The following is a 25,260-nucleotide window of genomic DNA, read 5'->3' as shown; positions in this document are numbered from 1 at the left end:
TACAACCATTTTTCACAGTTACGACCTTTGAAGCATCCCCATGATCATGTGATCCAAACTCAGATGCTTGGCAACTGGTTCATATTTCTGATGGTTGCACTGTCCTGGGTGTGTGTGTGTGTGTGTGTGTGTGTGTGTGTGTCAGGTGATCCCCTATTGCGACCTTCTGACAATCAAAGTCCATAGGGGAAGCCAGATTCACTTAATAACCGGGTGACTAACTTATCAACTGCAGTGATTCACTTACCAACTGTGGCAAGAAAGGTCATAAAAGGGGCAAAACTCACTTCATAAATGTCTCACTCAACAACAGAAATTTTGGGCTCAATTGTGGTCATACGTTGAGGACTACCTGTACTTAATACAATGAGGAAAGAATTGTAGAAAGAAACACACTTACTGGGCATAGAAGAGAAACTCTTAAGCTGGTTGTTGCTATTTCACTGTCAGGATCTGCTGTCAGCTTCTCTTTGACTGTCAAGAAGGAAGAAAACAAAAATGAAACGTCCATCAGAAGGTACCTAACAGCCAAATGGAGCCAAGGAGCCAGTTGGTGCATTTCCTGAGTTCAAGTCAGAACGGGTTTTGAGCGAATCAGTTGAAGAACTGACAGTAAAATCCTCCACGGCAGGGGTCCCCAACCCCTGGTCCGTGGACCAGTACCGGGCTGCAGAATGCTAGCAAATGGTCCGCACAAACAAGTAAAGCCCCATCCGGGGGATGCAAGGCAGCACACAAAACAATGCACCCTCCGGTCCGTGGAAAAGCTCTCTCCACGGAACCGGTCCCTGGTGCCCAAAAAGTTGGGGACCTCTGCTCCACAGGATGTTGAACCAAGAGTGAGTGGAACTCAGCCCTCTTGAGGACAAGAGAAAAGCAGGCCAGGCCAGGTAGCCGCCACAGTTCAGGAAGGTTTCTTTTGCAAGGTCTCCTTGCTCACCTGAGAAAACAGACCTGGCCGCCCCAGAAAACGGAACCTCTGCCTGCCCGGCCGTCAGCAGGAAGGGGTACCACCTGCGCTGGCCCAATTTACAGCTGTGGAAGGTCACCAATGCTGACTTTAAGGAACTGCTCGGCCTGCATTTCTTCATTCATTCATTCAATTTCTATAGCTGCCCATCTCAGTCAATGACTCTGGGCAACTTACAATTCAAAAACATATTAAGACACTTAAACATTTTAAAACAATGAAAGAAGAATAAGGGGGACCGTCATTGCAGTGTCTTTCTCTTCCAATTATTGGAGACCGGGAGCTTGCATCTAGTAGACGTACTTAGTGCCCTGGAGTGGTCGGGGTTCCGGATGCCTTTTATTCGTAACCTCTGTAGTAATACAGACGAGGACAGCTGTTTGACAAGGTAGACAGCCATCGAGTAAGACTGCAGGGAAAACACGAGAAAGAACTCGTTGGTCTACCTATCAGGAATGCATTTTATTATTTCCAAATTCCCATGAAGTTTGGAATTAGAAGCAAAATTCTCACTGACTTTTGGAAGATATGGTAAATAATAAGTTATTTTTATTATTTCCACCTAGAACAAATATAGAGGGTTAGGCTGTAGGATGTGGTCATTTAACAGATCACTGTGCACCATCCAGCAGTTTCCCAGGAAAATATATGAAATTACCATATCCAGGAAGGATAGAGCGATGTGGCTCCAAAGTAACTGAAACCGTAACTAGAAGATATTCGTTACACATTTTCTTCTCTAACAAATGCCAAAATCTGGCCGATAGATTTTATGTTTTGTATATCTTATCAACCTACACAATCAAAACACTTTGGAAGTCACTACGTATACGTTGCAGCCATCAGGGATTGCTCAGAAGGATTATAAAACTATTTTTTGAAGACTGCTCGTATTTTCTGTTGTTTGTTTGGTACGTGGATGTAGTTTGTGGTTTTAATGTACAATACGTACGTAAAAATTGGATTGACTTGATTAAATTAAAAGCAAAATTAGTCTGAAGACTAAAATCCTTTTATTCAAATAAACACAAATCATGGTCCAGAACTGATACGTTGTGGATATGTCCTGAACTAAGCACGATCATAAAAGAGATCAAGGTAGAACCTAATATATAGGCGGATCACAATCCAATAAAGATGACTTGGAGAGGAACTGAGAAAAAATTATGATGGTCTATCAATAAATCTTTACTAAAAGAGAAAGAATTTATACAAATAGAAACAAAGGAAATGGAATTCTTTTTTAAAATAAATAAAGAAGAAGAAGAAGCATCCCTTCGGAGTGTCTGGGCACTTCAGAGGGTTCTCTATAACCTGCATGGCGAAACAGAAGAAAGAAAAAACAACAGAATCAGAACTACAAATAGACCCACAAAAGAAAATACTTAAAAAGCAAATGGAACTAATAAAACATAAAATAAATTTAGCAGAGGCTGGAAAAATGGTGCAACGAATTAAAAGGGCCAAACAGAATTTTTTTGAAAATGCTAATAAACCGGGGAGGTGGCTAGCATATAAATTGAAAAAAGAAAGAGAGAAAAAAGTGATAAACTACAAGACTCAAAAGGAGATTTAGTTTTGAAATGACACAGTTAAAACAATAATTTAAGACTTTTACAACACTTTACCATACAGAGGAAACTCCACAAGAAAATATAAAGCACTATATTAAAAAAGCAGATTTACGAAAAATTCCAGAGAATATACAAAATATTTTAAATGAAAAAATATCAATGATGGAGATGACAGAGATTATTAAAAGAAAGCCCAGACGGACTACCCATAGAGTTTTATAAATCTCTACAAGATACTTTAAGTTCAATAATGGAAGAACTATATAATGAAGTACTTTTAGAGGCTAAAATACCAAATACATGACAGAAGCTAATATCACTTTAATACCAAAGAAGACTCAGACCTGACGCAAATAAAGAATTATACATAGATCAACATCTTTATTAAACGTGGACTACAAAGTTTTTGCTTCAATAAGAACAGAAAGACTAAATAAATTTTTGACTGAATTTATACATACATATCAAAATGGTTTCCTACCTAAAAAACAAATAAAAAATAACCTAAGAATGATTTTAGACATTTTGGAATACTATGAACTTCACCCAGGGAAACAGATGGCGTTAATATTTCTAGACGCACAGAAGGCTTTTGACAACGTAAACTAGCAATTTATGTTTCAACAACTAGATGAAATGGACTTTGGAAAAAACTTTATAAATATAATCAAAACAATTTATTATAGACAAACAGCTAAAGTAATTGTAAATGGAGATTTCACAGAAAATTTCAATATTAAAAAAGGCACAAGACAAGGATGTCCACTATCTCTATTGCTATTTATACTAACATTGGAGGTATTAAATAGAAATATTAGGCAAGATATGGAAATTAAAGGACTGGAAATAAAAAATGAAAAATACAAATTACAAGCATTTGCAGACGATTTAGTCTTTATACAGAAGAGCCTCTTGAGACAAGCTTTAAGCTTATGAAAAAGATAGAAGAATTTGGAGAAGTGGCAAAGTGAAAATAAATAGAGAAAAGACTAAAGAGTTAACTAAAAACCTTACAGAAAAAAAAAATCAATTATCGGAAAAAACAGGTCTTCAAATAGTCAGAAAAATTAAATACTTGGGAATCTACTTAACAGCAAGATGTGCAACAATAAAAGAAGACAACTACGTAAAACTATTAAAACAAATAAAACTAGACTTGGAAAAATGGAAAAACCTAAAACTTTCAATGCTGGGGAGAATAGCAACAGTGAAGATGAATATTCTACTAAAAATACTTTTTTTGTTTCAAACAATACCTATAAAAGTGGGGGGAAACTTCTTTGATGAACTAAACAAATTAATACTGAAATTTATTTGGCAAGGAAAAGAAGCTAGAATAAAATTGAAAATGCTTCAAGCGAAAGAAAATGGAGGATTTGGACTGCCAGACTGGAATCTATACTACCAAGCAACCGTTCTAACATAGTTAAAAGAATGGATAACTCTTAGAGATCGAAGATTACTATATCCAGAGGGACATGACCTACAACTTGGATGGCATGCCTTTCTATGGTACGGGAAAAATAAAATTCACAGATACTTTCAATATCATTACATAAGAAATGCATTTTTGCTAGAATGGGAAAAAATAAAAGCGAAAATCTATATGCAAATACCTGGATGGCTTTCAACAATGGAAGTGTTTGTTTACCCAAACCTAATAAACTATGAGAAAATTGTCACTTATAAAGACACTTTGAATAAAGAAGGAAAATTAAAACAAACAAGAAGTGAAAGAACAGGGTATTGACCTATCATGGTGGCCATATCTGCAAATCCAAATGAGATATGGAAAAGATGTTAAAATATCTGGATTTTATAAAGAACAGATAGAATTACTGACATCAGCTGAATATTACTGACATCAGCTGAAAAATTGATTAAGAAACTTTATAAATATATGCTCAGTTTAAAGATGGAAGAGGAACAAGTTAAAGAAACAATGATAATATGGGCAAAAATTTTTGGACATAATATAAAGGTAAAGGTTCCCCCACACATGCGTGCTAGTCGTTTCCGACTCTAGGGGCCGGTGCTCATCTCCGTTTCAAAGCCGAAGAGCCAGCGCTTGTCCGAGGACTTCTCTGTGGTCATGACTAGACGCCAAAGGCTCACGGAACGCTGTTACCTTCCCACCACAGTGGTCCCTATTTTTCTACTTGCATTTTTACGTGCTTTCGAACTGCTAGGTTGGCAGAAGCTGGGACAAGTAACAGGCGCTCACTCTGTTATGCGGCACTCGGGATTTGACCCACCAAACTGCCAACCTTCTGATCAACAAGCTCAGCATCCTAACTAGAAAAATGGCAAAGCCTTTGGGAAAGAAATTCTAAAATAACAAAAGCGGTAGTGTACAAAGAAAATTTATACAAAATGTTCTATAGATGGCATCTAACATCCGCAAGGTTACCAAAAATGTTTAAAAATATATCAAGCAATTGTTGGAAATGTAAACAAAAACCAGGCACTTATTACCATTTTTGGTGGACATGTTCTAAAGCCAGAAGATTTTTGTTAAGAATACATACATGGTTAGAGAAAATGACAAAAAAACATATAGAGTTTAAGCCAGAATTATTTTTGTTAGGCATAATTGTAGGAAATTATGAGAAAGAGTGTATATTTTTAATTTTACATTTAAATGCAGCAAGAATTGTATGTGCTCAATATTGGAAAAATGAAGATCTACCAATGGAGGAAGTGTTAATTAAAAATTTTTTAGAATGTGCAAAAATGGATAGATTGACATTGAAAATGAAAGAGAAAGAAGACTCAGTTTATTTTAGAACATGGCTTTTATCATTGGCTATAAAATCGAGGTAGAGAGGAAGGAACTTAATATATATTAGCAAGCTAGGTACTGAAGTCAAGACAAAATATCAAGCACTTGTGATTATAAAAAACTTTTATATATATAACTATTTTTTGAAGATTTCTTGTATTTTCTGTTGTTTGGTATGTGGATGTAGTTGTGGTTTTAATGTACAATAAGTACATAAAATTGGTTTGACTTGATTACATTTAAAAAAAAGTCTGAAGTCTAAAATCCTTGTTTTCCTAAGGCCAAATATCTCAAGATAAAATTTTGTTCAAAGATGCCTGGATTGGATTCTGATGCTATTTCAGTCCAGTTTCATTATTCTACAGTAAACACCAGTAACTTATATATATATAGCCAGCCACAAGTATTGGTATCCCTCCACTTCTCCCCAAAGATTCCCAATTTGATGTGAAAAAAGATGAAACTGACACAAGGAAATGGCATCATCCATCCTTTATTCCATAGCGCATGGAGCAGACTCTTAGCTTTTGATGGTGACTTAAAGTATTCTTGATAATAAATGAAATAAGTATGGACATAATTACTGGTACTCCTTAGAAATTAAAACAATATCACTAGATTTTAGTGATCATTCCAGAAGAGTAATTATTTTAATTGGTAGTGTACGAGTCTTCAATCCCACATCAATCATTAGGACTCTCTAAATGGAGAAAAGTACTGATTTGGCGTTCTTTGTATCATTGGGTACAGCACAGCGAAGGAGGTCAAGGGAAAGGAAAGCAGAGTTGCCCAAGGAGGATGAAAAACAAGAGCCAAGATGGGGAGGGTAAAGAGGCTGCAAACCGAAAGAGCCGTTCCTGTGACTGTGGTTGTTCAGATGATCAAGGAAATGAAGGTCCCTGGGACTGTAGCCCTTCTTGCCTGCACTTGGCTACAATAGAAAAATTGGCCCAGACTGAACAGAAGGGTAATTTAAATAGTGGAGAAAAAACCAAGGAAGGCTTCAAAAATATCCTGGCTAAACTCCATAAGGTAGTTTTTGATTTATGACTAATCACTTATGGACCGTTTGAAGTTCCAACGGACCTACTTGGCAGGCACTTATGACCTGAATTCAAATTTCTGATGGTTGCCTCCCAGCAGACACGTGAGCGCCCTTTGGGTGCTTAGCAACCAGCCTGTGTTTACGGAGGTTTGCAGACTCCTGCCCTCATGTGACCACAGAATAGAATAGAGTAGAGTAGAGTAGAGTAGAGTAGAGTAGAGTAGAGTAGAGTAGAGTAGAGTAGAGTAGAATAGAATAGAATAGAATAGAATAGAATAGAATAGAATAGAATAGAATAGAATAGAATAGAATAGAATAGAATAGAATAGAATAGAATAGAATAGAATAGAATAGAATAGAAGCTGGAAGAGACCATGGAGGTCTTCTAGTCCAGCCCCACACTCAAGCAGGAGAACCTATACCATTTCAGACAAGTGACTGTCTAGTCTCTCCTTAAAAACTTCCAGTGATGAAGCACCCACAACGTTGGGAGGCAAAAGCTGTTCCACTGGTTAATTGAATAAACAATTGTCCTCAATGTCAGGAAGATTCTCCTTAATTTCAGGTTGCTTCTCTCTTTGATCAGTTGCCATCCATTGTTTATTGTCTTGCCCTCTGGTGCTTTGGAGAATAATGTGACCCCTTCCTCTTCTTTGTGGCAGCCCCTCAGATACTGGAAGACTGCTATCATCTCTCCCCTATTTCTTCTTTTCTTTAGACTAGCCAAACCCACGTCCTGCAGCCGTTCTTCGTAGTTTTACCAAAACAAACAAACAAACAAACAAACCCCACCAGCATTTACTTCCAGTTTTCAGTAAAACTGGCTCATAGCAAATACAGGTTCACTAAGTGATCACACCGGTTGTTCTATTATGATAATTTGAGTACCTGTTCAGCAATATAAAGTTTCCCCATCTGTCACTGCCTGACTAAAAGTGGCCTCCACTGTATACAAATATGGTAGGTAGGTAGGTAGGTAGGTAGATGGATGATGGATGGACGGATATAGACAGATAGATAAGATAGATAAGATAGATAAAAATGGTATAAGACCAAAGAAGACCCCACTTCTGAAAGAAAATCACAAATCCTGCATGTTGCCAAGCCATAATCCTTGTAGAAAAATGTTCTTTGGACAGATGAAACAGAATTAGAACTCTTTGGGAAGAGGGCACAATGTAATCAGAAGATTATCAAGCATTCTGAACAAAAATATAATGCCCAGTCTTAAAAGCTACTCAGTCATAGGTGCTGCAACAGGATAATGACCTAAAACATATATCTCAGAAAACCCAAGAACGGCTGAAAAACAAACACTGGATAGTTCTGAAGTTGCCAGCCATGAGCTATGATCTGAATCCCATAAAACATCTGTGGAAAGAGTTGAGACTCAGAGTTGGAAGAAGGAATCCATCAAAATTAAGATACCTGGAGCAGTTTGTTCAAGACAAATTGCCAGTTGAGAGGTACAGAACTCTTATTCAAAACTATATAAAGTCCTGATTTTCTCAAAAGAGACTCAGAAGGGAAATAGTGGGTTAGAGGTATCAATAATTACCTCTGTGCCATCTTTGTCTATTTTATTATTTACAACTATATGTCAAGTCATATATCAAAAGCAAAGTATCAACTCTATTAACTATGGAATAAAGAATGATGGAACAGGTACTTATTTCCAGCTCAACGTATTTCACAGCAAGCTGTGATTCTCTGGGGACAAAGTAGAGGGGTACCAATACTAGGTGTCTGTGTCTGCATACAAACATTCATATATACAAATGCATGTATATACAGATATACATTCCATTTCCCCTTTTTTCTAATTTGAATATTGTTTATTAAGCTGCCACAATTTGTAAAATATCTAGCTTACACAGAGCTGTATCACACATCCCTTTAATAGTCCAATTTGGTCAAGAGAGAAAATTATCAAATTGCATACTGCCAGCATAACTCTAAAGAAGCAATTTGCCTCAAGTGGTTTTACAGAAATCTGATAAACAACAGAGAAAGCAGAACACCAAGCTTATCCCTTTGCCTGGGTTGAAAAGCCAATGTCTGGAAATCCAAGCCCTGCCTGATTCACCTTTACAAAGGAATCTGACACATTCCAGAAACATCGCTAGGTTGGCTGTGAGGAGCAAACGTGGATGTCATTGAATCACAGGGTTGGAAAGAACCATCTACCTGCCCCAGGGGCTGAAATCCAGACTTAAGCATCTCCAACAAAGACATGGCCAGCCTCTGTTTGACTACACAGAGTAAATAGCACCTCACCTCCTCCCTTTGTAATCGGTTCCACTTGCACTAAAAAGTCTGAAAAAAGGTATTCTTAAAATGACCAGATCTGCACCAGAAGCCTCAGCAGGTTGACTTGGTCCTGCTATTTTCAACCTGACTAGATATACTAAGACATGGCCAATCTACAAAAGGCCCCAGAAATACTTCTTGAAATCATTAAGTTCAGACAAAGTTACTTTGATTCACTGGCTATATGTAACAATCCCTTTTCCCAATCATTTTGCTCTGTATCAAAAACATTACTTACTCTTCCTATTTCTGCAGTCCAAGAGACAACAATTGTGTTTGGAACGGTTGTGGATAGTCGCACCAGTGAAGTAATGTTGATTGGTCTGCTTGGTCGCTTTGGTTCAACCCCGTTTTTAGTTGGAGGAAGATAACCCTGAAACACCATAATTCAAGTTACCATTAGGAAAATGACTATGGAAAGCAACGTCTCATTTTTTGTGACCTTGCTTGAGCCCACATCAATATTTGAAGTAGTTCATTATGTCCCTTTTGTTGGTAGGGAATTAAGATGAGATCCATACACCCCTAACTTCCCTTAAGAGATACATTGATAGAGATTCACAGATAACTATAACTAGTCAAAGACCAGCAATTCTTTTCATACTACAAAAAAGCCAAGACAATACGGAAGAAGAAAGTCAATTCTCGGGCACTACTGAATAGAATATGTTATATGAGAAAAATCAAGTTTTTATGTTTTTAATTTTTTTAAAATTCCACTTAATATACACAGAGGGCTTGAAACAGATGACCTGACCAATTTTGCCTAGTTCAAAAGCTAAGCAAGATCAGGTTTCATTGGTACTTAGTTGCAAAAAAAGATTCAATGAACATGTCCACGAAGTCACCAGGAGGTGAGCACCAACTCCTAGGAGACCAATGTGTATGGGATGAGAGTTTAATAGGACACCCCAGGGCAGTAGGCTAAACTGGGAAGTAAAAATAAAGAATCATATAAGGGAATAATAACCACTTCCATATTGTTGACAAAAAAGCTAACTAGTCATGTTTGCAATATCACCAGAAATTGAATTGACTCTCGGGAGACTTTGCCTCAAAAGAACTGTAAGTAGAAGAGACAGAATAACTCAAGTAACTTCTGCATGTCAACAAATGCACCACTGAATGCAAAGATCAAGACTATAAGGACTTTCCATCTATTATACCACAAACCATCTAGATAGCTCCCACATGGATTATTTTATGAAAAAGAAGACTATAGTAGTCAGATTTGGGGAGACACTTACCGGAAGGCTACAAGGTTTTCCATTAATTTTCACACAAAGATTTGGTGGGAAGTGATCTTCTTGTGGGCAACTGGTTTCAGATAAGCAAAACCTAAAGATATGACGAAGTTCAGTTATATGTTATCTTATATTTTATTTTTATCCCATAAAAATAACTAAAGGTGGTGAATATACCTAATACTCTTTCCTCCCCCTATTCCCCCCCACAACAACAATCCTGTAATTATAGATATACATATAGGTGTAGGTATACATATAATGAATGTCATTAACTAATATTGTGTGGAAGGTTTTCAGTATTTAAGAGACCTATCTTTAACGTGGAATCTAATCTCCTGTGAGTCACTGTACAGGTAGTTCTCAATTTATGACAACTGAGCCTGAACTTTCTGTTGTTAAGTGAAACATTTGTGAGTTTTGCCCCATTTTTATGACCTTTGTTAAGTGAATCACTGCAGTTGTTATGTTTGTTGTTAAGTGAATCTGGTTTCCCCATTAACTTTGCTTGTCAGAAAGTCATAAATGTGGGATCACGTGACCCCAGAACACTGCAACCGTCATAAATATGAGTTAGTTGCCAAGCATCTGAATTTTGCTCATGTGACCATGTGAACGGTCGTAGGTGTGAAAAATGGTCATAACTCTCTTTTTTCAGTGCCGTTGTAGCTTGGAATAGTCACTAAATGAACTGTTGTAAATCAAGGACTACCTGTATTATACTATCATACCAAGACTGGAGGGTGGCATATTATATCCTCTTGCAGATATAACATTAGAGTGGCAACCTTAAGCCAATTACCTCCTTTTAATTAGAACTCAAGTCCACAAGATAGTTTTAAACATCTCTAGGTTCCATGCTCCATTTTACCTTTTGCTTTGTGACTGCACATAAAAACAGGAAAGCGATTGAGGATATGACCAACACTGCCAAGGTAGCTATAACACATACCAGATGTCTGGACTTCAACTCCCAGAATTCCCCAGCCAGCATATGCTGGTTGGGGAATTCTGGGAGTTGAAGTCTAGACAACCTCTGCTTGACAAGGTTGAGAAACACTGACATATACAACATGCTTTCACAATTCCAAATACACCTAGTGACCAAAAGGCAGGAGAATCTTGGCTTAGGTATCTTATTAGGTTGTTGATGGCTGCCATCTTGGATTTCTTAAATAAAAGGTAAGGCAGAAGTATAAAAAACAATACTTTTGAAAAGGAAAGTACAGAATGTGTAGAATATGTAGATCTTAATACTTTTACTACTTATATTTTCTCCAGAACAAGCCTGCCAAGTTTTATAGAAAAGGGAACCACCAAGTATATTTCCCACTCTTTGGGGATTTTTGCTGCTACATTGGTTCATCCTTAAGTAAGATTCTCCAGCTTAGAGTATAGCTCCAACCTACTTACAAACTAGGTGTTCCTTGTCAATGCTTAATCTGCAACACAGCCTGAGCTAGATCTCCTCGAGGGTCTGAGATGGTGCCAACCCAAGATGTTGGCAAAACAAAAGCCAGGTCTCAAGGGACATAATTCTGCCTGCAGAATTCATGGAGCAGCCAACTTCTAGCTTCTCACAAATACTGCTTAGGAGAACAAGTGGTTACGAAATAGCGATGGGGTAACAAGTATCGCTTTCTCATTTAGCAACCACACTTCAGACTGGTAATTTGGTTGTTAAATGAAGTGGTCGTTAAGTAAAACCGTAACCATTATGACCTTAGTTGAACTTTCCTTTGCTTTACAGACCTGCAAAGGTTTTCATCATTGCTGTAACTGTGAACAGTCACTAAATGAGTCGGTCAAACACAGAATACTGTACTTAATTATAACCCAACAAATAAGCGAACTTATATCAACTCAAGGCAAGAAAGGTGGGTTATGCTTAGATCTTCACTTAGCAATTTTCTTTCGTGCTGAGCTTGAAACTTCAGCATGGATTTAAACATCAAAATTGCTAGGCAAAGTATTAAGTATGAAATAAAAAACCCTCACTAGAACTAAGTGCTACTTTAAAAATAGCCATTGAACTGCATCAAGCGCTGTCAATTGCTCCTACATTCTCTTCTTGAAGGGAGAGACGGCCTATGGAGGAACAAGCCAGAGAAAAACCCAGTTTCTCTGCTAGAGCTAAGTGAAAGCAACTGGTGAAGGAACTTTGGTGTCCATTAGACCGACTGGACTATACATCCCCAGCTAGATTAGGCACGATATATAGACAGAAGATGATTAGACAATCCTGAACAACTGGATAGGCTAAGATGTGGGATGATTGGCTTATACTATAGGGCAGAAGAGAAAAAGATAAGGGAAACAGAATAACATTAAGGGAACATTTTTATGCACAGTCACTATCAGTTGGCATAATTTAAGCCAATAGACCCAATGTTTGGCACAGAATGTGAAGGAGAAGGGAAACAGCACATTGCAATTGGATTATAGGAAAAACAATTACCTTAACTGGACCTGCACAGTAAAATCACATTTGGTTCCAGAAATATCCCTAACGAAGACATTAAACACTGATTAAATACAGTTCGTTAAAATAATGCATTACATAATTTAAACACGTAAAGCTTGAAACAGAATATGCTAATACCAAACTATGTTGAGATGCACTGCAAAAGGCACATTCACCAGATCCAGGTTCCATCCTCCTTTTTCAAGCCCTTCCCCCTTTCTGAACAGAATACACTGACAAATAGCATTTATAAGGTTCTGGCATCATTTTAAATTATGAAAATGCACATACTCTGAACATGCCTCAGGGTACTCATGTGCCTCCCAGTTAGTAGCTGTGTGTGGGCAACAGTACATTGCCTTGCAAACAGCCTACATAGAAGAGCATGACCACACTTGGGATGAGTTAGGCTTTGATTGCACTTGTGGCGTAAGTGGCCTAGACTTGTGAACTACTGGATAACCAGGAACGGCAAACAAAGTGTAAAAATGCCACTCAGACAGCAAAGACTTTTTTGTCTGGTTGTTGTTTTATCTAACAAGAATCAAAAACTCTACAGTGGCTTGGAGATGCAAATGGTGACAGAACTAACCAAGAATTCTCCCTCCCTCTCTGGAATGAGAAATGGGCAGTACAGGAAAAGGCTTGAGAAAATGGTGGTGAAGCCCAGAGAGTGGGAAATGATTCCATGCTCAGAAGAAGAAGGGGATGTTCCAGAGAAATCTTACGGATAGAGCCATCAAGGATGCTGGCAAGCAGAATTCAGTTTACTTGGATAGAGAAGCAACTGTTCCAAAGTTTAAAAATAAAGATTTCTTTGTTGTCTTGACAGAAGCTGCAGAGGGCAGATTGCGGAGGCAGGGAAGTTTGCAAAGGCGATCATAAACGAAGCAATGGCTCTGCTTGTTAAGAATGTACTGTACCCTCCAAATTTGGATACCAATTTACTAAGTGTTACTTACACAGCTCCAAAGGGATACGGAGTAGGATTTGTGGATGGAGGTTGTTCAGTAACAGGCAAGATTGGAGATTCATTGTTGAAGGATCAAAGTTCGAACCTAGACTTTTCAGAGTGCATCCCCAAAGACCTGAAAATTTTCTGAAAAACCAGCTGAGCTTTTTTTTTAAGTTCATAAAACAATGTAAATGGAGAAACTGCATTGAATTCTGGCACAGAAACTAAACCCCTGAAATACAAACAAACCAGACAGAAACAAAGAAAAAAACTAACCAGACAATTCAAAACTTCAGTGGCCAGTTGGCCAATCAGGGCTGCTCTATGTGTTTATAATGAAATATCCTGAAAAATGGCATGCACAAAATGTAAACAGCATAGAAAATGAAGCACAGCATAAGTGGCTAAGAAAATCTACAGTGATCACTGAGTCAAGTGGAGAAAACCTGAGATCTGTGATGTCTTGGTCAAAGGATGCTATAGCATTTTTCTATCTGATTTCTATCTGATAAGGCACTAGGGGAAGAGATCAACCAATTCTGATATTTTGTTGCTTATCTCAAGAAATAAATCTGAAAAAAAAGTTAATGGACTGAAATTTATAAAGACCAGATTTATGATTATTTAAAGAACAATGGGATTACTGATAAGAAATATATCCCCTTTATAAAAAAATGGATTATAAATAAGAAAGAATTGTCAATTGTTGGGCGTGTGCTTGAACTATGCTAATTGATTCAAGCCCAATCAAAGTGGTGGAGAGAATCTATTTCAACAGCTAATGACATTCAAAACAGACTAACCACACTTTTTTAAAAAAGTCGCTCCTTATAAACTGTGGTTCAACAGAAAACACAGTATAAAACGCACTGATATGCTTTGACCTAAAACAGATCCAATATGCTGGCTGGACAATTCTGAGAGTGGACATCCATAAATCTTCAGGTGACCAAGGCTGATCTAAAGCTTACATTCTCAAAGCAAAATGTAAGAAGCTGGACTGTAGAAGAGATCAGGGCATACGACAAGCACAAAGGACGAAGCCTGGACCCCACACCCAGGGGAAAGATGAAACTATAGTTTCCTCTGATGATAGTAAAGACAGTAAAGTCAGCTGGAGTAGAGAATCAGGATCTGAACCCAGGAACCACTAGTTTCCACAATAATCTTCTCCAGTTTCAAACCAGCCTTATAGACAATGTTAAGGCTGAGGCTACAGGTGGCTGGTGAGCATGATCCGCAGTTAAGGTACCCAGTCACTTACCAAACAGAAGGGGACTAAAAGTCAGAGGTGAGGGGAGATGACCCAAAGCCGCCAGCTCATGATGCTGAGAAATGAAAAGAAGCTGCAAGGTAAGAGTAATGTCCCTCATGGAACTACTTGGTGCTGTTTCGAAGTTTAAACTTTTGACATGCAGCAACTCTGAACTAAGTGGACCCAAACAGGATCAAAGACAGAACTTGCAAATCTACACACTAGAACTTGTTCCTCTATTATGGTAGACCAATCAGTTAGTCCAGCAGAAAGAAAGCTATAAAATCACTATTCTCTACTGAGATTGAATATATTTTTAGTTAGGGAGGCCAGCCACGAAGCCAGGTCTAACTGAAGGGCTGACACCAGGTGAATGTATAAGTTGCTACGAGACTTTGAAGGTAATGAAGCCATTCCTGTAGCAATCTTTAAAAACAAAAACCCTACATTTGATTTTCACAACAAGAAAGGATTAATTTAAGAGTAAAGAACATTCATCTGATAGGTGGGATATGCAAGAGTAAAGAGCTATTTGGTGTGTAGCAGTGTGCTACAGAGCCAACGTTGGTTAATGCAGTGACCATTTTTTTTTTGCTTTTCTCTCTTCAAGGTATAGTTTAGATAGAAATGACGTTATATACAATGCTAGATGTTGAGACTTTGGAAAGAGTGCAGAGAAGAGCAACAAAGATGATCAGGAGGCTGGAGGCTAAAACTTATAAAGAACAGTTGCTGAAACTGGGCATGTCTAGTTTAATTAAAAGGACAAGAGACTTCCGGTTTTGCGCAGTAGCACAGCAGCCAAGGGATCGCGAGGCTCCACACCCTATGGTCAATTTCTGCCTGAAGTTGCCCCGTAAAGGCAACACAGAAGTGGGGGGAGAAGTCCCACCAATTGCGGAGACAGCAGTCAATCTGATTGATTTGGGAAAAGCCCTCCAGAAACCAGCAGGAGAAAGGCTAACTTAACTTCTTTTTTTTATTGAAAAGTTTTAAAATACATTTTTAAAACATATACCCCATCTACCCCATCCCTCCCATCCCAACAACCCCCCCCCAACTTCCCAGAGCCGAATACAGGGTATTACATCATACAATCTTACTCTAAAAGGCTAGCTTAACTTCTGAGTCTAGCCCAAGCTACAAGCAACCAAAGTCCAAAAGTACTACTTTAAGCTAACTGTAAACAACATGTTTGGAACTGGGTAAGAACTGTGATTTTCTCTCTTCTATTTGAAAATTGATTTCCTGAAGAAGAAAAAAACCAAGAAGCAAAAAGCCTCTGAAAGTGAGAAGGAGGGGGACCTTTGCCCCACCCTCCTGCAGATGGAAGCGGCGAATTAAAGTTTTCAGGGGGAACAGAAATATACTGAAATGAAAGGAATACAAGTTTGAAATCGGTGGAATCTGTTAAGATTTTCCTTTCATATCATGAAAATAGAAGTAAATAATTACTGAAAAGAACTGGTGCTGACATCTAGTGGTGGATGAAAATATACAATAGCAATTGCTCTATTACAGGGACTGGCAAAGCCGAGGAAAAGATAAATTTGATTTGGGTGCCTTTCAATGTCTTAATAACAGAGAACAATTGTGACAAAAAAAGAAAAAAGAAAAGAAAAAGAAAACATTTTGGGCTATCTACAAAGTGAGAATTATAAACTCTAAAAAAAAAAAGAATTGACCTCTCTGGATTACAAATCACAACTCAACTGTGACTCTAAAGCTATCTGCAGAGAAAGGGAAACCCTGATTTTTGGCTATCATGGAACAGAGATCTGCAGAAAGAATATACCAAGAAAAAACAAATACTTTCCAGAAGGAGATCTATGCTATGATGCAACTACTCCAAACAACAATAATCTCAAACCACAAGGAAATTAGAAATAACTTTGAAAACATAAAGACATTTCAAATTTAATCTTACAACATAACATTTCTCAGAAAATAGTGAGCAGACAACTGAATGAGACTGAGGAGAGAGGTTTTAAGATGGAATTTAACAACACAAGGAAGAATGACTTAACCCAGATGGAAAAAAATTTACAGACATGGATTTTGGACATGGAAAATGTTAAGATTTTAAGAATACATTTTAAGATTACAAAATGAGTTTGAGGACAAGAAAAAAGATTTGGCAAAATGGATTTTGCCAGGAGAATTTGAGAGACGAAAGAAAGAAAGAAAGAAAGAAAGAGAGAGAGAGAGAGAGAGAGAGAGAGAGAGAGAGAGAGAGAGAGAGAGAGAGAGAGAGAGAGAGAGAGAGAGAGAGAGACAGAGACAGAGACAGAGAGAGAGAGACAGAGATTTTCAGTGAATACAAAGGGGCAAAACCTTCCTATAAAAACATCTTACCTGTTTTGTATTTTGTATCTGCAACAATATTTATAAGATTATGGGAAGATTCTTTGATTCAGTGAAGCATATTGAACAGGAAAGATGTTGGGCAAAAAAATATGCTAAAGTGAGAATTAAAAAATTAGATGATGGGAATTACCAGGGGAATATTTGAGAATTAAAAATCTGTTGGAATATGGTTAAAGAAATAGAGATTTTGAATATAAATGAAGATTAGCTTAAGAGGGATGAACCCCTCAAGTAACGTAATATGCCTTCTTTTTTTCTTTTGTGTTTGGTTTTTTGACGCAAGAAATATAAAAATGTTGGGATGCTTTATATAAATAAGAAATGTTTTCTCTGTTTTGTCTTTTTTTTCTTATTTTTCTTTAAGATATGAGAAATGCAAAAATGGCTTGTATGAGAAAAAAGACTTAAATACTTAAATGTAACTAATTTTGACAAAATCTTAACCAGTAAGAATGCTTTGAATATTGTGGGGAAAACAAATTTAAATAAGAATTTTGTAAACGGGATTTATGATGGGCAATCAAGATGATCAATATAAAGAAACATTGTATTAATGTGCTTATTATTTGCAGAAACATGAGAAAAATGTCTATATTTGTCATTTATTTAATTTAAGGTTGGCAATTATCGGAAGAGGAAATCAAGTAAAGCTATTATATGGATTATAGAATTATAGAAATTGTTATTGTTTTTTAAACACTAACCCAGACAACACGGTGTTTACCAAATATTAAGGTGTATGTTAAAAATCAATAAAACATATTTAAAAAATAAATAAATAAAAGGACCAGGGTGACGTGATAGCAGTGTCCCAATATTTGAGGGGCTGTCAGAGAAGAGGGGGGGTCAAGCTCTTCTCCAAAGCACCTGAAAGCAGGACAAGAAGCAACAGATGGAAACTAACCAAGGAGAGAAGCAACCTGGAACTAAGGAGAAATTTCCTGACAGTTAGAACAATTAATCAGTGGAACAACCTGCCTCCAGAAGTTGTGAATGGTTCAACACTGGAAGTTTTTAAGAGGAGACTGGACAGTATTTGTCTGAAATGGCATGGGGTTTCCTGCTTGAGCAAGGGGTTGGACTTGAAGACCTCCAAGGTCTCTTCCAACTCTTATTCTGACATGTATTTCTTTTTACTTTCAATGGACCTTAATGCCTAGTCTATTCCCATTTATAAGCAGTTGAGCTAAGCCCATTCTCTGCGCCCAAAATAACTCTACTATGAATGGCTTCCTTTTCAAATGGGATGTTCTACAATAATTTCTCAGTATTCTTCAGCTTATGTTCAGGAACACATCCTCAGAAAAGCCTCCTATTAACTTCAAATTTCCAACAATTCAGAACTAGACTCTTCAAATTAATTAATTTTCATTCTGTCATATCAGAATGAAGCCTATGCATATTCTATTTAAAATTCCTCCCATCTAACTCAATCTCCAAATCTCTATTCCTTTGCTCATTCCAAAAACCACTCCTTGAATATTAAAGCTTTACACGGCAATTCTATCATACCCCAAGACCACCTCATCCTCATTAGGAATGCTAAAACCTAAAAAAAGTCCTGCTCCACCATTATAAACACCCCTCTTAAAAAGTTTATCACACTTTGGAAATCAGAAGCATTGCACTCAAAGGGTGTGATGACACTTACATGGAACTGCTGATCTGCTGCACTTGCTGTGGAGTCAGGGCAAATGCAAAGCAGGTTTCCCGAAGTCGCTGGCTATTATCTGATGCTAAAGAGAAGTCAAGAGGAGATTAAGTGAACATGAAAAAAGGTTATTTTTCTTTATATAGACAATTCTGCCATCATTTTAGGAAATTTAGCATCAACCCAACCTTGGCTTATCTCCTAGGGCAGTGTTTCCAACCTTGACAGCTTTAAGACTGGGCTGGGAAACCCTGTTCTAGGGGTTGATACTTCTCACACGATATATACTTACCTTGGAAAAGAACTGGCATTGATTTCAAAAATTACTTTAAAAAAGAAAATATAACCTGACACACTGAGCCATTAAAAAAGACAGTAATGTTCTGATTGACAAAACAGCTTGGAGGAATCGTGAGGGAGAATCCATATTTTAAGCATTAAGCTTCAACTTGTGTGGCTTGTTATTACAGTGCACTATATACATTCCCTGCATGACTAAGAGTGCAGAAACTCATTCACAAAGATCTGATTTACATCCTGAAGTCTCAAGTCATTTGATTAAGTGCGAGTCATTAAATACAAATTATCTCGTCTCATAACATAAAACAAACGGTGGTAGAACAAAACAAGGAAGAATTGGCAGAGCCAAAGGGGATTATGTTCTACTAACCAATAAGAGGATATTTTAATTGAAATGCAATAAAGAGGAGCTCAGCATTTACTTTCTTTTGCTCTGCTAGCTTCAATGAAGGAGATGGATAGAAAGAGGTTTCTTCTAAGATTTGCAAAACTCATCATCTAAGCCCACCATTCAGCTTGTGAGACGGCAGAATTTCAGCCAAGCTAGGTTAACAAGCTGCATTATTCGAAAGAATCAAAAACAAAAACAGGAAAAGGAAAAGGAAAGTAAGACAAATGTATCACTAAAAATTATTATAGATCAAAAAATAAATCAAAGCTAGCCAGGACTCTGACACTGTACCAAAACCATTCCTGTTTGAAAAATGCATGAGAAATCCTTTGGGGCGGGGGACATATTGTTTAATACTGCAGATTATTTGGGAGGCTTCTACCTTTATAAGCATGCTGAATTGCTGGGAGACAAGTAAAATATATAACATATAGAGAGAAAGAATGTCTGCCCATAATTATCCTGTAAGGTACATATGACTGAAAACCTGCACCTGTCTGAGGACCAGTCTGAAAAACCTAACTGCTCTCGTGTTGGTGGCCCAACATGATCCCCAGAGGCCAGGTGTGTCCAACCTTTTGGCATGCCTGGACCACACTGAATGAAGAGGAACTGTCTTGGACCACAATAAAACATATAATACAGTTAATGTATATGATTAACTTCCTTTATTTGGGGGGATCTTATGGGGCCGCACTACTAGCTTCCAGGGCCGCGGATTGAACATGCCTGCTGTGGGCTCTGCTTTTAGAGGCCTTAAAACAGACTCTTCCGATAAACACAAATATAATGCCCTAAATATTAGAGATGTATTTATGAGAGGCTTGTGGATATTTTTTATAAAACATAGTTACGATTAGAGCAGTTTATGATTAAGAGATGCAATTAAAACTACACAGAGCAATGTTTGAAATCTGAATATAATATAAACTTTGAGAGGAAACAATCCAAGAATCCTCTTACAGTAATTTACAGATATTATATTAACAGTTCCATTATCTTCAGTTAAAACAAGCATTTAATGACCCGTCATCTCCTCCCCCCCCCCCAAAAAAAAGCCAGAGGCTAAATTTATCACTGAAATGCTCCTCCGGTAACATATTACCATACTTTCTGAATTGGAAAAAAAATCCAGTTAACCATTCAGAAATGTTTTCACATAGTCCTAGATGAACATGCAATATTCTATCCCAAGCAAGCTCTCCAACTCAATTCCAGTGGCCCTCAATTCTATTTATTCACCGAGAGCACTTTCAATCTTTCCTTGCAAATTGGCCATTGCTAAATAATTAAGAGCTTATTGCAATAACTCAGGACAAATTGTATTGCAAAGTTGCTATTTGCTGGAATATTTCACGGTACAATAAAATGAGGAAGCATTTTTACTTTATACAGTTACATTATGGGACATTTATTAACATAAGAGGTATATTAATTCAAGAAAGCCCTACTACATCTTATCATAATTTTCAGTGCTTGATCTCCATCTTTGCTGCACTCTATTAACTAAATATACAGTTTGTGGCATACCACCAGCACTGATAAATTATGATCACTAATAGTCAATAACACTTGCTAGCTTTATCAGATTTATAATACCTAACAAGGAGAGCACTGTTAACTTTTACTTTTACAAACATAAATCAAATCTGTTAATTTCTATTTGTCCTCATACCTACATCGATAGTCTAGGACAGGGGTAGGGAACTTTGACTTTTATGACTTGTGGACTTCAACTCCCAGAATTCCTGAGTCAGCATGGCTGGTTCAGGAATTCTGGGTATTGAAGTCCACAAGTCATAAAAGAGCCAAGATTCCCTACCCCTGGTCTAGGAAGGCAATGATTTTCTATTTAGATTTTAGTCTGATTGTAATGAAGTTTTCCTGCCACAATAGTTGGGCACAGTCATGGAAAAGGGCAGACATATGGAAGTTTCTTAATTTCCCCAAACTACAGTAGTTTCACAAGCCACTCAATGTCCTTCTCACCCAAGGACAGAGGACTTGCTTCTGCAAAATGGATGCAGAATTTAGGAATACTTGGAAAACACATGGTTAATCAGCAAAATCTCACAGCATTAAAGACAATTTCAAAAATAATTTGTATGGCAAAGTAAATCTCTCTATTTTAAGTTCCTTTCTGGCTGGTTCCCCTTAGAGTGAGCCAGGTGAGAAGTAGCAGAAAAAATGGGGGAAAGATAGAAAAAAACCCTATGCAATTCCATAAAATAAGTAATCTCAAAACAAAAGAAAGTGAAAACCCTCTGCGAGAGTGTAAACTACAAGCTTAAGTCTAATTTGAATTTTAGTTCTAAAATTCAAGATATTGAGCAGTAAAGAGACCTCATGCAAATAAGTCACCTACTGTTACTCTGGAGCTCCATATTCAATAGGGGAGCAAGCAGCAAGTCCTTTCAACTAAATTTTTACATTTCTGGAAATCCCACCACAGAACCTTTGGAAATGTTTATTTCTTAATGTTCCTAATAAATTGCTACATAGGTTAAGGAAAGCTACAATTTGCCTGCTAATACATTAAATTAAAGCAGATGTTTGCCAGATTGTTGGGGGCAATAAGCTGACTTTGTAATAATGCTGCATGGGGCCCCCCCGAAAGACCTAATAAGCAGGCATATACACAGAATGAAGGCTATTGCTAAGCACATTGATTTGTGCTTTAGATTGTAAGCCGCCCTGAGTCTTCGGAGAAGGGCGGGATATAAATGGGATTAAAATAAAAATGTTTATAGTTATTAAAATTAAACACTCCTTGCATTTCAAAGAAGAGGTCACGGATTTTAGTGGATCTCAAAGCATGGATTGGCTTTCTTAGAAAAACAGTATGTTTACTCAGAGCAGGACTGAATCCTGTCAGAAGCATTCCCTTCCATTTACCCTAAGGCACATCCCAGCAGCATTCAGAGCTGAGGTCCTCTTAAGGTATTTCCACCAGTTCTCCAGAACCTGCAGTAATTCAGACTTCTGAGAAAGGGGATCTCATTCCCAGCAGCTGGCTGGGTGAGGAAAAACAGGGGGGGGGAGAACTGGGGAGTGGGGGAGGTTGTAGAATTAAATATAGATAAGCTTCCCCCTGCCCCCTGCCCCCCCCCCCCCGACTAGGAGGCTTATATAAGTGCAGCATCAACAATCCATTTCCATCCTACAATTGTATTTCAGACCGTCACTGGTAAGTTTTCTTATAACTTCTATGTGTGCAATGTTGTTTTTTCTGATTTGAATCTAGATTTTTCATTCCAAAACATATTCAACTACAAAAACAGGACACAAAGTGTTTTCAATCTTGGAGACAAGAGTTGAGATGGGGTAACCAAACTTGACTCAAGAGCATGTGTCTATTTATTTTTCTAATCTAACATGAAATAGCCTTTTAAGCTTCACAAAATTATTTGAGCATTCATTAATCCAGCCGACCTGGTTTTTGGTGTCAAATAGACTTGAAGACTGTGTGCATGTCTGTGTGCATGTGTGTGTGTGTGCGTGCGCGTGTATACGCACATGTACGAATAACATTTGTATAGTTACTTTGGTTTCTCAAATGCAAAAATTTGCACTTGGTGCATAAAGTTTCACAGAATCATAAAAGGTACATTAAAAAATAGAAAAGAAAGAACATACAGTAGTAAAGAAATATATAAAGAAATGACTTTCCCCTAATTACAAGTGTAAACTATTTTAGTAACTTAACATCTTACATCTTAACATACTACAAATGATGTCTTCTTCCCATTTCCACTTTTATCTTTAAACAAATATTTAAGGCCTCTTCATTTCAGTCCCGATGCCAGCAAAAGTTTATTAAGGGATTCCAGAGACAACATCTTTTTTAACCTTGATAAAATAGTTATATATTATGCTGCCCATTTCGCAGTCACAAAATAAACCAACTTTATTGAAGTAGGGCCCACTTCAATACCTCATCCTAAGAAAGTAGAACTCATGGAAGCAGTTTCTTCCAAAAGGAGCTTTTATTAGGAGAAGTTGATAGCAGGCATAATAGACAGGATCTGAGGGTTTCCCGCTCAGATCAATAGGTTACAAGTGTCCCAAGCAAACCCCACCCCATAATTCATCCAGTCAGTTCAAATGGGCCAATCCCCAGGTGTTAAGTCCATTGTGGGAAAGAGGAGATAACATCAGGCTGTCTCAGTGCTGCAGACATGTTTTGATGGCTTTTTGCACCCTCCCTTACGAATGCAGACATAAGCCAGTTGCCGGAGATACATTCCTTTCTTCTCCCCCCCCTTACTAGCTGACAACAAGGGGAGAGATAGTTTACAGAAGAAATATGCAGAAAAGCAAAGTGTTACATTGTAGCGATAGAGGAAATCAAGTCAATAACCCGCAAACATTCTCCCCCTCCCCTCCAGGAGTTTGGCAGAACCCAGGAAGAGAAGAGAATAAGGTTTGGGTTAGTAACAAAGAAAGGGTCTGTTAGAATATGGGTTCTGACATCCTGCCTCCCTTAAAAAAAGAGAGATCTTGTGGAAAGATAGAGACAAATGCATATACGTTAGTCAGGCTTGTTCGGATATTCAATGTGGAACTTTTTTAGCAGTTTACACTGGGTCGGGTGCTATTGTACTGAGGCATTCTGGATAATGCATCTGCCGAAGTGGATCTCCTCAGGGAAGGCAGGCATCGTACAGGTCATAGTTTAACCCATCTTTGAAGTGGCTAAGTAGGATATCCTCTGGCCAGTTCAACTTGCTAGCCAGGGTTCGGAACTCTTGAGTGTAGTCTGCCACCGGTCGTCTGCCTTGCTTCACAGTCTTTGTTTGTGGGCTTTCTGGTCAGCTAATGTGTCCTCGAACTACTATCTGAGGGAGAACAAGAACTGGTTGAAATTCAGTAGCTCCGTTGCGTCAGCGTCGTAAAGGTCCATGACCCAGTCCACTGCGATGCCATCCAGGGCGGCTTGCACAATGCGGATTTTAGCCTGGTCAGTGGGGATGTCTCGGCTGTACTCCTCCATGTAATTCAGTACCTGGGTTAGGAAGAATCCTAGGCATCATGGCTCCCCCTGGAATTTCACGTCTAACGGATGGAACTTTTAGATGAAGCGTTGCCTTTTCTTTCACTTGTGCCGTCTGCCTTCTTGGTCTGAGGCTTCCATGCGGCGAGGGGTGGCAACAGCAGCGACGACTGCAGCAGGTTCAGTGGTTCTGCTGAATGGACCTGGGGCCTCAGCTTTGGACTCCCCTTCAGTGTCTTTCTTCCTGCAACCCATGCGGATGGTGCCTGCATAGGAGGTTCGGGTTTTTCCTCCTTCAGGGAATCCAGGGCTATTTTCATCATGCCGATCGCTGGTTCCAGCAACCAGCTCAAATGCCCCGAACAATCTTTCTCATCCTCCCTGAGATGGAGGGACCTTTCCATCTCTTCCTTCCAATCTGGCTGGTGGCTACCTCATCTCACCTTTCTCACATTCTTCTCCCAGTCATCCTTTTTCCCGACACCCATCGACCACCAAGGTTTGTGGCAATGCACTTCCACTACCTCTTCTTCCGATGAGCTGGAGAACTCAGAACTGGATAGCTTGCAGGGGTCCGGCCAGCAGGAGGGATCCCCCTTCGCGGTGGACTCTTTTCCTTCCCTGCTTTGTTGCGAAGTCCCCTAGTAAGAGCCTTCCTTCTGGGCTGACTATTACTGCAGATCCTCTCTAATGTCAGGGCCCACTTCAATAACTCATCCTAAGAAAGCAAAACTCATGGAAGCAGTTTCTTCCAAAAGAAGCTTTTATTATGAGAAGTTGATAGCAGGCATAATAGACAGGGTCTGAGGGTTAAAAGTGTCCCAAGGAAAGCCCACCCCATAGTTCATCTGGTCAGTTCAAATGGGCCAATCCCCAGCTGTTAAGTCCGTTGTGGGAAAGAGGAGATAACATCAGGCCGTCTCAGTGCTGCAGAGATGTTTTGATGGCTTTTCGCACCT

General features: G+C 38.3%; 1 protein-coding gene across 5 annotated transcripts in view; it reads right to left on the bottom strand.

Moving 5' to 3' along the window:
* The window catches only part of PIAS1 (protein inhibitor of activated STAT 1), a gene marked incomplete at its 5' end in the record, with an annotated part of 79,611 nt that overhangs the window by 7,970 nt on the left and 46,381 nt on the right, over positions 1 to 25,260 (bottom strand). For 4 of the 5 annotated variants that reach the window (XM_081337334.1, XM_081337336.1, XM_081337335.1 and 1 more), the window contains 6 exons: positions 401 to 474; positions 1,274 to 1,379; positions 8,920 to 9,054; positions 9,929 to 10,019; positions 12,384 to 12,431; positions 18,618 to 18,702. In XM_081337334.1, coding sequence (XP_081193460.1) covers positions 401 to 474; positions 1,274 to 1,379; positions 8,920 to 9,054; positions 9,929 to 10,019; positions 12,384 to 12,431; positions 18,618 to 18,702 — 539 coding nt within the window. The remainder of the gene's footprint in view (positions 1 to 400; positions 475 to 1,273; positions 1,380 to 8,919; positions 9,055 to 9,928; positions 10,020 to 12,383; positions 12,432 to 18,617; positions 18,703 to 25,260) is intronic. The other variant, XM_081337338.1, reaches the window with a different exon arrangement.

The sequence above is a fragment of the Vipera berus genome (assembly GCF_964194415.1).
Source record: "Vipera berus genome assembly, chromosome: 12".
Classification (NCBI taxonomy): Eukaryota; Metazoa; Chordata; class Lepidosauria; order Squamata; family Viperidae; genus Vipera; species Vipera berus.
The sequence above is the reverse complement of the archived record's forward strand: the minus strand, read 5'-3'. Positions and strand labels throughout refer to the sequence as shown.